The following is a 12,944-nucleotide window of genomic DNA, read 5'->3' as shown; positions in this document are numbered from 1 at the left end:
TTTACTATCCATTGCTTACTCACTGATTTGTTTGGTTGACATTTGAAATGTGGGGTATTTGTGTATGGTCACCAAGGTTGAGAGAATATGGCCTAATACCTCTGGGCTCCTGTCTAATACAAAATATAAAATTACACATTTGTCTGCGATCCCCAAACTAAGGGGATGAGTCAAACCCTCCTCCTGCTCTTCCTGTATTGTAGCATTACTGTACCCATCCTTCTGTACTGCGCCACCTGCTATTTCACAATACTGAATCAACAGAATCAAGCTCCTGAAAATCACCAATATATTTTCTTAAATATCTAGCATCCCCATCCTGCCAGCCCTCATTGACACTGCCACCACCTCTACCACCCTCTCAACCCATGCTTCACTCTCCTCCCTCCTGGCCACAGATTATCATCCCTTGAGAGGAGGTGTCCTCAACCATTACTGCTCTTAATAACCCAGGGTCACTGTAATAGACTTGTGATGTTCTTGTCTGTCTGTCTGTCTGTAACCAGTTCTGAGTGTTTATTTGTACAGACTGTGACAACAAATTTCCTCTATATAGGACAATAAAATATGAATCTGCGACAGCACCAGACACACACTAAGACAACTTAATTATTTATTATGTAAAAATCAAATAGCATCTTATGTACAGTCATAGAAAACCCAAATCAAATGTCTGCAATATTACAATGGAGTATTCTCAGGATTAACATTGGAATTGATCTGCAACAGTGAACCAGCCCATTACACATCTGCGATGTAAACCTGCTGCCAAGGACTAACTTCAAGAATTATTACTGTGTGCATTCCTGAAAACACAAACAAAAAGTTAGAATAAAGGTACAAATACTATGTGGTATGTCTTGTTTTTTTTTTTTGTTTTTTTTTTTTTAAAAAAAGCCCTATAAGGATGTTCCTGCTTTGCTTGAATGGCTCAGTGACTCTATGGAGAAACTTTAACTTGGCCAGGAGGTGGAGTCTTACCACACTTTTTTTTTCACTGTTGGAGTGACATCATAATATATTAAGTACAGAAGATAACACTCAAGTATGTAGAACAGTGCATGGACAAGGTGATTAAAAAAAATTGTAGAGTAGCTGAATGTTATCATAGCACAGAGATGAAGGAGAAGCGATGTAGTTTAACTCTCTATCAATATATTAACTTGGTTAATTTAAGTCCTTGGCCTATATTCAGTTTCTGTTGGCTCCTATGTTACTTAATACATAAAACCATGCAATCAATAAACATGCTCTGTGGCTACAAATGTCCATACATTCACACAAAAGCTGGACTGAACGGATCCCTGTGACATTAATGTGAACTGTATAACTTAAGACGTAATAAATAGACATTATGAAAATGCATTTTATGCATAGGTTTGTGCAGAGGATGTCCACTTAAGTATTCAGCAGTTGTCAGTACTTTAACAGCTACACTTTGTGTTTTCATTCTTGTGTGTTGTGGTACTGTAGGCAGCAGAGGCTAAAGCCATTCCCCATGACAGCTCCTTTTTGGTCCCTCGGAAAGTCTCTAGAGCAATTGTTCAACATGTCAAACCATACATTGTCATCCTGCAGGATCATATTAAATATTTCAGGGAAAGAAACTAAATCAATGTCATTATCATAATGTCCACTGAACTTAAACAGTCAGTGCACGAAAAAGTGTCCCATCACATAATTAAGGCATTTATTGGGCACTGGAACAATCTGATATTACTCTTGTCAAAATAGTGCCTTGTGTAAGTTGTGAGTATCCCTCTTTAATGAATTTAAGGAAGCAGGACAATCTTGATTGAACATTTCTTTGCATTCTGATCAGCTCAAGGGGGATCACACATGATCTTCCAGGTTGTCACTAGAGCCAAATACCTTGTGATTATGCACCTGTACATAAAAAACTACGACACAGCCACAACATGTGCACCAGTAACAAAGTCACCACAAGTCATTATGGTGGGAGTCTGTACGATAGGGCTTAAAATCCCTACACTGTCAATGGTCTTTTAAACAAGACCCACAAAACTACATTTTGTCAGACCGTAACGTCTTCATTGTTAATGCTTGCTCCTTAATACAGACACTGATACCTTCGTCAAACCTAGACCCTCTACTGTAGTAGAGTTTAACAACCACCGGAAACACCTCACACTGACACGGGACATGCTCACCCTACTCTGTACACAAGATGCACTCGTTGCATCTGGCACCCTCCTCCAGCTCTTAGACACTACTCTGCCCCTGCAGTCAGGTCATATCCTTCCTTGAACTCAGATCCTGTCTCTGGTCAAGTTTCACACCACTTCATCAGATTCCAGGTTGTATTCTTCATACAGGGTGTCTAGGATGGCCAGCTGCTTCTGCATGGCAGGTAGGTACACTCCCAGGTCCCTGTGCATGCCGCTAGTGAAGCCGTCCTTCAGCTCATCGCCCTCTCTTGACACTAAGGCAGCGGCGAAGTTTTGATAAGATGGGGCGGCTCTCAGCGCCAACTGGGGAAATAGAAGCATGCGATAGTCACACTCCAAGCACAGATAAACCTCAGAGGGGAAAAGCATCAGTGAGAGGAGGAAATACCTACAGCAAAAACGCCTCGCACAACCCAGCCGTGGTACTGTCGAAGGGTCTTTCCATAGGCATTACCTGGGTGAGAGAACAGACAGAATATAACGAATCTTGAATCTGTTGTGTGAACTTGTTTGTAGATTTGTGCATCCTAGACTCACTTAGAGCTCCCTGGATGTCCTGTTCTCCTGCGTTGACCTCTGACAGGAACTCCTTGAGGAACTTCAGGCCTCTTCTGAGCCACAGCAGAGCCTCTGTGGCTGAGTTGCGCACCTGGGCAACATCTGTCTGAACTTCATGTAACACGATGGACTGTAGCGTGGGGAAACTGTCGGGGTCGGACATCAGCTTCTGGTGAATTTTCTACAGGGTGAAGAGAGTGATATAGTGATGTGAGCGGGAAACAGATCCTGATTCTACTCAGACATATGACAAAACTATAATACATTTAACAGCTCAATCAGTTTTTATATAATTTGCATTGACAGCTCAAGAATGAGAGGAGTGATGAGTCATGTCTGGTTTTAAGCAGCACTGTGCACAGCTAATGTCTCCCTGTGGACATATTATATTGCAGATCGTTAAGTACTAATGTTGATTCATCTTGTTTGTCACATAATATTTAGCACAAGACTTAGAGCTGCTTTTGAAGAACAACTGTGTCATCATTTCCTTAGCTGAACAGTCAAATCTGCTAAAAGACAAAGAGTCAAAGACATGTACGCGTACCTTGATGTTTCCAACAAAATCCATTTTAACTGGTGCAAACACTGTGGATCCCAGCTTGTCTGAGGAGAGAAAATCCATGATCATTTCTTTGTTGCTTATGGAGAAAAGTTTTCTTGTATTAAGACTTACCAAGACAATGTTGTGGTTGTTAACAGCCAGCAATGAAAGATGCAGCTGCCTTGTTTGTTTTAACCCACTACCAAAAGGTATCTAAATTTTTCTAGCCAAACCATTCATACATAATATCCTTTTTGTACCCAGATCTTGACTGAGTAAGTGACTGTGTATGATATTCCTCGCAGCCAATCACTGCAACCATTATTCAATTTAATGTGACATGTAACTGGCCCACTACCGCAGCAGCTGCAACCCATACACTCTGTGGTGTGGTGAAGTTGAATGCTGTGTATATGATGGAGTGGGCAGTTCACTATGTTGAGACATCACTCAACATTCAAGAGTATGTCTACACTACACGCCTGTGGTGTCTGGTGGCATTTTAGATAGTTTATGTTTCCATTCACATGATGGATATCAAATGAAGTAGGAAAAAAAGGTATCAAAGAAAGTACTCTAGTGGTATCGGTATCACTTTAAGGGTACTGATATTGGTAGTCCTGGAAAATGATGAAGGCTTGTAATACTGCTGCGTGACGTAGATGATATCAAACACAGATCATATCACTAGTATCTGGGTATGTGTCAAGATCTGTCTCTCTCTGTCTCTCTTTATGTATAATTTTGTCATATGGATTACTGTAAATTTATTATGTTGATTTGTTCTGTACGACATCTATTGCACGTCTGTCCGTCCTGAAAGAGGGATACCTCCTCAGTTACTCTTCCTGAGGTTTCTACCATCTTCTCCCTGTTAAAGAGTTTTTTGGAGAGTTTTTCTTTATCCGCTGTGATTTGTGATATTGGGCTTTATAAATAAAATTTAAACTGAATTGAATTTGAAAGAGATTGTCAATTTGAGAGCAGCTGGAGGTGAGCAGGCTTAATCGATTAAAAGATCACGTCACTTCGGACAAATCTACAATTAAATTTACAGAGGACCATTATAAAAGGCATCTGGTTACAGTTAGTACAAAACATAGGCTGGTAATACCTTGGCCATCTTTCATGTTTACATACGTGTCGTTGATAAGGTTTTTCTGATAATCTCTCATACCACCAGGTAATTCTTGAAGACCAAAGATCCTAATCATACCTCTCCTCATCACTGGGCCAAGCCTAGTGAAGCTCTAAAAAGTTTTTTGTCAAGAAATGTTGTTTCTAAAGTCTTGCACTTTTTTATATTGATACTGTGACTGTGCATGACGATCATGGACTGTATCAAACGGTGGGCGTAGCCTCCGGGTCTGAAAAGTGAAGCCAATGCCAAGTGCCTTACGCCTGCATTCTTTCTAATGGTCAGCAGGGGGCAAATCCATTGGTTGCAAAAAGCACGAGAACATGACTCTACTTATCACTTAAATTGTTACCTCAGTAAACATTTTCCTAATGAATTTATGGTCTCGATCACTAGTTTTAAACTTTTACTACAGCATGATGTTCATTTTGTCACTAATGGTCTAATTTATAGTAAAATAGACGATAAAGCAGGGTATGCTTTCGGGCATGGCTACTACCTTGTGATTGACAAGGTGCTTTCACAGCAACCTGTCAATAGGGAAAGAAGCATAGCAATGCCTATCCTACCAAGCTCAACCCACTCATCCAAATGCAGTCATTTCTGGCTCCAAATATCCAAGATGGCGATGGACAAAATACTAAACTCAAGGCTTCAAAACAGCGGTCCACAAACAAATGGGGAATGTCATGATGGCTACATCCACTTCTTTTATACAGTCTATGGTGACCTTTATCTATATGTAGTACACTATGTAGACAGACACAAAGACACGCACACAGCCACATGAACATGTATGAGCGAACAACAAACCTAATATAAACTTTAAGGCTACCAAGAATAAATAAAACTATGGAAAGACATACAGCTCCAGAAAGAAATAACAATGACATGTAAGAAAAGGATGATGATGAACCCAAGACAGAAAGCTGCCACCTCATTAATTAAAGACAATGAGAATAAAGGAGCATGCAGAAATGACAAATAAAGTAGAGAAAAAGACTTCCTTATAAAAGTTTTACAGAATGAAATGACCACATCATGAGAAAGAGGAAAAAGGAGTGGCAGATTAAGAGGAGGAGAGACTGAAAGTGACCGGCCTACCTAATACAGGTACTATTGCATAGCATGAGTCCAAAAACTCTTGTGTAGGGATACCATTGTCGTCGTCCAGTCTTATATCACTAAATCTAAAAAAGTAGAACAGATTCAAACAGGAGAATATATTAGAGGTAAGTATGCCATTTCAATTTTTATTTGATCAACTCAAACGAAAAAAAGAAAAGGGTACAAACGTCAAAACCAAGCCAGAGAAATGAGTCACACAGTGTCATGCAATTCTATGCCTGACAATACCTGAGACTAGTCTGCTACTTTGTCTACAATTTAACAGAGATGTTTTGTTATTTTGCTAATGTGACTTTTCTTAAACTGTCTCATCATATTAAAAAGACAAACTCCAAAACGCACACACTGTAGTCCCCATCTTGAATACTGGTTAAGTGAGACAATAATTTTTCTCCATTGTAATACTGTTTACGTCATAACTGAATATTACAGAAATTATTAAAAACACTCTAGTCCACGTTCAGTAACACTCTTCAAGGTCTTAAAAACAGAGAGTAAAATGTTTGAAATACAGAGTGAAACAAAAAGCTTTACAAACCCAAATATCAGATGAGGGCCTCTCTGTGTCATGTGATCAAGAGAGAACACACTAATATAAAACACTTATCATGACATCTTGAAATGGATTCAGTTAAAACTTTCCAAACCTGTTATTATACATCTACTCTGTGCAACACTGTGATACAATTAATATATTTCCACAAACTAAGTAACTGTGCAGTTTAGTCAAAAGTTGCAGCAGAAGTGCAGTGCCTCAAAGACAAAAATACTACATATAGCTTAGATTGGTTAACCCTAATACTGTCATAGTGAAATATCACAGACGATCGTTCAGTAACTTCTACAGTAATCAATGTGTCCTAAAGGATGTGACCTTCCTGAGTAGCATTTTCATACCTGTGGCTCATTGTGCTGAAGAAAGTTTCCACCTGCTCTGTGTCTTCCAGCTCTGGTGAATCTCTGGAAGTCTCGTCTTTGTGTTTTGCCTCTTCTTGGTCTGGAACAGCTTCCTGTGGGTGCTGAGGCTGGACAGTGCTCGCTTCCTTGTTGTTGTTGTCGTGCTCTTGACTTTGGTCCACATTGTGCTTCTGCTCGTGTTTTGTCTCCTTTTGATCGTTGGCTTCGTTTTCCTCGTCCCCTTCTGCTGGTACGTCATAGTGTTCTGTCTCGGACGTATCCTGGGTAGTGTGTGAAGAAGGATCAGCTTCCTCCTCATTGACTGAGCTGTTGCCGTTGGTGGCATCAATGTCTGTGTGACACAGTAGACAAAACAGTAGATGTATATATCAGAAAAAAAGGGCATGCAGAATATGGTTTTAGTCAATATGTCTTGCAGCAAGTCTGAAGTCTGAGTTTTCATTAAACCGTGTGTAGCAAATTATGGAGCCACCACTCTGATGGCTTGCACAACTATCAGGCAGACTTATCATCTTTAACCACTGGCACATTACACCAACGCAAACCTCATGCTCATCCTTCTTTTAGTGTTTTAGCAAAATCATATAAACAAATTTCAAGAGCAGCCCTACATTTTGTACTGAGTGTAAGTAACGCTGCACTGACCTCTATAGGTTAAAAGGTTCAATGTGTCACCTAACATGGCAGTTGGGTCACGTAAGGTGTGACTGATTTTAGTCATGACCACACCTGACTATTACTTAGCGCTAAGCTTTGTGAAATGCCTTTCATGTCTTTAAGATTAAAGGACCTCAGCGTGGAATTTAGTGGCATCTCGCAGTGAGATTGCAGATTGCAACCAGTTGAACAGCCATTCCCTCACCCCTCCCTTTTCAAGCGTGGAGAGAAACTTCTGAAGCCTTCAAGTACAGTAAAGTAGCCAGTGTTTGCTTTGTCAGTTCTGGGCTACTGTAGAAACATGGTGATGCAATACAGTGGTCTCTGTGGAAGAGGACCCGCTTCCCATGTAAAGATATAAAGGACTTATTTTAAGATAACAAAAACTGTTTCAGGAGATTATAAACTAAATGAAAGCATGTTGATAAATATTATAGTACATTATAGTCCTTCATACCCAAAAATGTTCTTGAACTCTTCCATATCTCCCAAAAGTCTCACAGTTAAAGGGAAATTTCGGTTTATGTCAACCTGTCTCCTATTGTCCTAAATTTGTTTCAAGTGACTAGTGACATAAAAATAATAGTTAGCATGTTAGCTGTTAGCCTAGATACAGCCGGGGCGCATAGTAGCGTCAGACCTGTTAAAACGTAAGTGAACGGGCATACTTCAAGTGCAAAGTTAGTCCACTAAACAAGCGTTTTTTCCCACAAAGACCGCCTCATATCGTTAGGATAAATGTCAGAGGACATATAGAAAACGACATATAAACGTGTTGTCTTACCTTACCGGTGTGCTGCCATGTTTGTTTACCATCTAGCTCTGCTTTCCAAAGCGCGGCCGAAATATCGCGAGAACAAGCAGCGATCTCATACCATGCCTGAAATCTCACGAGAACAAGCAGCAACAGCTGGAAGGCAGAACCGGACAGTAGCCTGAAAAGTTCATTCATTTATTTTATGAAAGATTTATAGAATAATGGCTGACTTTTTGCCAGACTTCGAATTTGTGGAGAAGGAATTTGATTTTGCAGGGTTTGATGGCCGCCCTTATTTATTTGAGCCAGAATACACTGACGAAGAGCTTTGTGAAACTGAAGAACGGAGGAGGAGAGAGAGAGAGGCACAACAGGTAGAGGACGAGAGAGGAGGAATGGCTGCTGGAAGGCTGCGTAGCTCTGGAGATTGGTGGTGTAACATTACCTGTGAATGCTGTACCCCAGTGCCCACAGAAGAGGAATGTCCCTGTTGCAAGGAATGGGACCGGTTGTAGCCTTATTTTCAAGGTCTGGATGTGACCGAGGACGAGACACCTCCACCTGGAGTAGTATCCAGCTGGGCTTTATCTAGAGCTCGCGAGATATATTTCGTCCGCGCTTTGGAAAGCAGAGCTAGATGGTAAACAAACATTGCACCACATTGGTAAGATAAGACAACACGTTTACATGTCATTTTCTATATGTTCTCTGACATTTATCCTAACAATATGAGGCGGTCTTTGTAGAAAAAAAGCTTGTTTAGTGGACTAACTTTGCACCTGAAGTATGCCCGTTCATTTGTTTTAACAGGTCTGACGCTACTATGCGCCCCGGCTGTATCTAGGCTAACGGCTAACATGCTAACTATTACTTTTATGTCACTAGTCACTTGAAACAAATTTAGGACGATAGGAGACAGGTTGAAATAAACCGAAATTTCCCTTTAAGCCCCATTTCCATCGAGCAGTAAGGCACAGCACATTTCAGTTCGGTACGCTTTTTTTCTGTTTCCACTGTAAAAAGTTGTGGATGGTACCAGACACCCCTTATGTTGGGGTACCTAGCACACAGATCTGGTACTAAAACTTGGAGCTTTGAACACTACAGTCTGTTCATTGGTCAATAGTGGACGGTCACTCTGCTCAGGGCTGAGCTGTGGCTGGTTTTGGGGTTTATGTAACTACTGTTCATACCCTGGAGTTTTATCAGTAAACTGTAACTATAAAATGAGAGAATGTTTTGCTGCCTCTTGCGGCAGCAAAATTTCGGTGTGTAACCTCGTTCTGTGGACGATAAATCAGGTGCAGACTTCCCTCTGTGTCACCGGTAATGAGGAAATACAGTGGGTGCTGGACAGAGCAATAAGTGACAACAACCCCACCCACATTCAAGGGTGCTCTTTGCGGTGGAAACGCTAGAGTCTAGGTACCATGTCTGAAGGGTTACTTTTGGTTCCAAAGGTACCACAACAAAAGTGTTTGGTGGAAAAGGGGCTTCTAGTTGTTGCTGTTTTTAATATACTGAACTACAAACTATGGTGTTAAATTCATCTGTCTTAACTTTTTGTGACAGTACTAACTGGAACTATTGCATCACATCCAGTCTAATCCAAAGTATATGATATATTCTTATACATATAGGGATACAAAGGGATATATTCTAACATACTTGTATCTAATAAAGGAAGCACTACAGGCCCCCTCATCAGTACACTTAAAAAACAACAGCAAATATTCCTTGAATTGTCTTTTTTACATTATATGTTTTAAATAACATATCTTTGTATTCCGTTGAGGTACAATATGTATAATAGATAAGCCAAAACAATAAATCGGTAAAGAGTTTCCATCAGTGGCAGTAGCTCCTTCTCTACAGAGGTTTTGTTACTGCTAAGGGAAATGCAATAATGTAACTGGGGCATCCATCACTGTCCGCTCACTAAAAGGCAATAATCTATCCACATCAGTTCAGATGATGTACACGCAACAACCAGGCCCCTTTTGTTGTTGTGTGTGGCTTTTCTTTAATGGAATGCAGTAATGGTTTTGAGTCCAGGGAACTCTGCAGTGGGTGAAGCCATTGGTCGGGGACCCCTGACTTACCTGGTGTGGAAGGATGTTCTTCTGGTCTGTCTGGTCTTTCTGGCTCATCTGGTCCTTCTGCTCCAGAGTCAATGCTCTGGGTATCATGTGCAATTGGTTCTCCTGGGGTTTCAGGCAAATCCCTCCATCTGGAATAAATGTGAGTGCGCTTTGTCAATTGTAAAACTAAGGATGCTTTTCTGTTGCGCAAATTGGGAATTGTGTCTTATGCCACGGAAAAGCAACATCAATGAAAAAACATTATTATATCAACAGAGAACATCTGACAGGGTTTTTCCATCTCACTTTGCTGAGTGCTACTCTGAACATCTACCTGAAAGAGCAGTGTATACAAAATAAAATGTATAATGAAAGAAAAAAGTCACCTACTTTTCTCCAAGGTTCTGATTTAAATGATTGACAGGTTTAATCTGTTGGATAGACAAGACACAGTTATATAATCATATATAATTATCTTTGAGAACAAGTCATACTGTTTATACCAGATGTTATTAAGTTATCTGACTAGACACAGAAGCTGTAACACAAAAGCACCTTTTGAGGTTTGATGGCTGCTACTGGAGGAGACCCTGGTGGACTCTGTGTTGCCACATCCGTACCGAAAGTACGATTTGCTATCTGCATGCATTCCTCGAGAGTCTTGAGGAAAGTGGTGCATGTCGATTTCACCATGTTTCCAGTGTCTATGCCTGTCTGAAAAGGGCACACAAGCACACACATTAGCTATCATTAACCACTGTTGCTCTTAATGTCCTGACAGTATGTTGTTATGGTTAACCAACAAAACCTTCTAAAATCTAGACACTCATTCCCCCCACAAAGCACCACAGGAAGCCATTCCTGCCCGTGGCCATCAAACTGCACAACTCCTCCCTCAGTTTCAGCCACTCTGGGCCAATAGACTGGCACTTGGATTTAATTCATCCATCTGCTTTTATAATTCATAATTATCCATTAAATTCCAACTGTGTAATAGCGACTTAAAGGTACAACTATTCCCTGCAACACTGCCTTAACTGTGCAATAATTCAACTGTTGCTATATTCTGTGCAGTTATTCAACTGTGTAATGTTCTTCTGTATACTTACTTATTCTCATCAACACCTCCTGAATGTATACATTTAACATTCAATGCACATACTGTACATATTTCTTATGTTTATTCTATTTATTTATGTATTCTATTGAACATTGTAGCAAAATACATATTTTTATATGCGGAAATGCTAGTTTATACACTGTAATGTAGCACAACACATATATTTGTATATTTTTACACACTTTATAGACTTAGCAAATTACACATATCTATGTTTTTAATATTTTTCTTTTCTTTTATTTGCTTTATAGTTATATTAAGTACTTTTGATTCTGATTCTGATAAAAGAAAATGTGTTTGTGATAGCATTTGCTGCCTGTCTGGCCATTAGAAAGCGCAAGCACACAACAATTTGATGTCTTGCTAGTTGCAAATGGGCTACCCTATACTGCAGTTTCACACCAGCAGCAGCTTCTCTTATTTCATCGGCTCATCCAAACCTAAACCTTACCTCCGCCGTGTCTCCTGGCTCATCATTCTCCTTGATCTTGTTAACTTGTTGCAGAAGAAGGTCACAGTACAATCTGAGTTCTGACATCTTAGTTTTCAGCGCCTCTGTGTTCTCCTGGAGTTCTGTGATGATAATAATAGCAAACGTTCAAAATAGCACACTACCTGCAATCCATGCAACGTCAGATCAGGATGTTATCACATCCAATTACCTTTTTCTCTCTTTGTTCGGTTGTCTGTAAGGCAAGCTTTGGCTGTCCCCAGTGCCACCAGCCATTTCTGCCTCTCCGCTGCATTGATGGCTCTGAGGTAAAAGTACTGCTCTCCTGGTATGGTCAGGTCAACTCGCGTAGAGTCAGAGGAATTAACTAATGAAACACAGCAGCACACAGGGAGACATGCTTATCACCAGGAATACATCATAAAGCAGCAGAAAGCTACTCATACACACTTGCACAATGAGAGAGTGAGATTACACAGGACTTGAGCCACACCGACCTTGGATTTCACAAACTGAAATTTTAATGCTGCCCTTGCAACCTTTCCAGGCATCCTCTTGGGAGTCATAGTAAGACAAAGTTCCTCCATCAAGCACAAACCAACGAGGCTGCCAACCTGAAAAAGTGTTATCACATCATTGTTGAAACGTTGCTGATTAAATAGTGTGGTCATTTTTCAATACTGAAAAGCCACTAGTAAAAGTGGATATTAAAACATCGTTGTCTAATTCATAAACTTAAAAAGAGTTAACCCCTACGTGATGTTAGCAACAGCTAATCAGTTTTTAAATCAGATTATAATGACAGATGGTGGGAAGTGGCGACATTAGCTAGCGCTACCTGTTAAACGTACACAAATACGATTGATTTCTAATTCGTTAAGCAGATAAATTAGTCGACAACAAGCTTGCTAGTTTAAAGTGGTCCTTAAGCTCCGATAGTTGAAGGTTGCTAACGTTAGCCTACCGCTACCCGTTGCCTGTTAACGTTATCACCAACTCAACACAAGTACGCGGTGACGTTGTCATGCTAGCTAGCTGCCTCAAAACGAGCGCTAATAACCGACAACAACCGACGACTACGAGACTAACTCACCACTTATGTAATTGGTCCATTTATGCAGCATTCCTTCCATTGTTTAATTATGTGTCTTCGCCGTTCATTACTTGTTTATCATAACAAGATACGATGTACAGCTGATTGCAGCGACTCCATCGGGCCCCGAGTGTGATTTGTGGAGTAACGTCCTCGGCTTTACGTCTCAGCTACGTCGGAGAAAGTGCGTAAACTTTTTCGTGAATCGGGCTCTAAGCTAGCACGAGCCAAGCTAACAACGTTCCACCCATTTACATCAGAGGGATTTAAGTAGTGTGGGTGTGTATTGTGGTAATTGATAGAACAAATA

At 40.4% G+C, this 12,944-nt stretch overlaps 1 protein-coding gene across 1 annotated transcript; it reads right to left on the bottom strand.

Annotated features, from left to right (window-relative positions):
• Nucleotides 1-600: 600 nt before the first annotated feature.
• Nucleotides 601-12,806, bottom strand: plekha8 (pleckstrin homology domain containing, family A (phosphoinositide binding specific) member 8). The gene is made up of 13 exons (XM_033641235.2): nt 12,635-12,806; nt 12,039-12,155; nt 11,753-11,908; nt 11,542-11,663; nt 10,526-10,684; nt 10,361-10,401; nt 9,992-10,119; nt 6,455-6,806; nt 5,534-5,619; nt 3,295-3,353; nt 2,727-2,928; nt 2,582-2,643; nt 601-2,492 (listed from the first exon to the last, which is right to left on the bottom strand). Exons 1-13 carry the CDS (start codon nt 12,672-12,674, stop codon nt 2,295-2,297), a joined length of 1,722 nt encoding a protein of 573 aa, XP_033497126.1. The 5' UTR covers nt 12,675-12,806; the 3' UTR covers nt 601-2,294.
• Nucleotides 12,807-12,944: the final 138 nt, after the last annotated feature.

This window comes from Epinephelus lanceolatus, chromosome 10 (genome assembly GCF_041903045.1).
Source record: "Epinephelus lanceolatus isolate andai-2023 chromosome 10, ASM4190304v1, whole genome shotgun sequence".
Lineage (NCBI taxonomy): Eukaryota > Metazoa > Chordata > Actinopteri > Perciformes > Serranidae > Epinephelus > Epinephelus lanceolatus.
The sequence above is the reverse complement of the archived record's forward strand: the minus strand, read 5'-3'. Positions and strand labels throughout refer to the sequence as shown.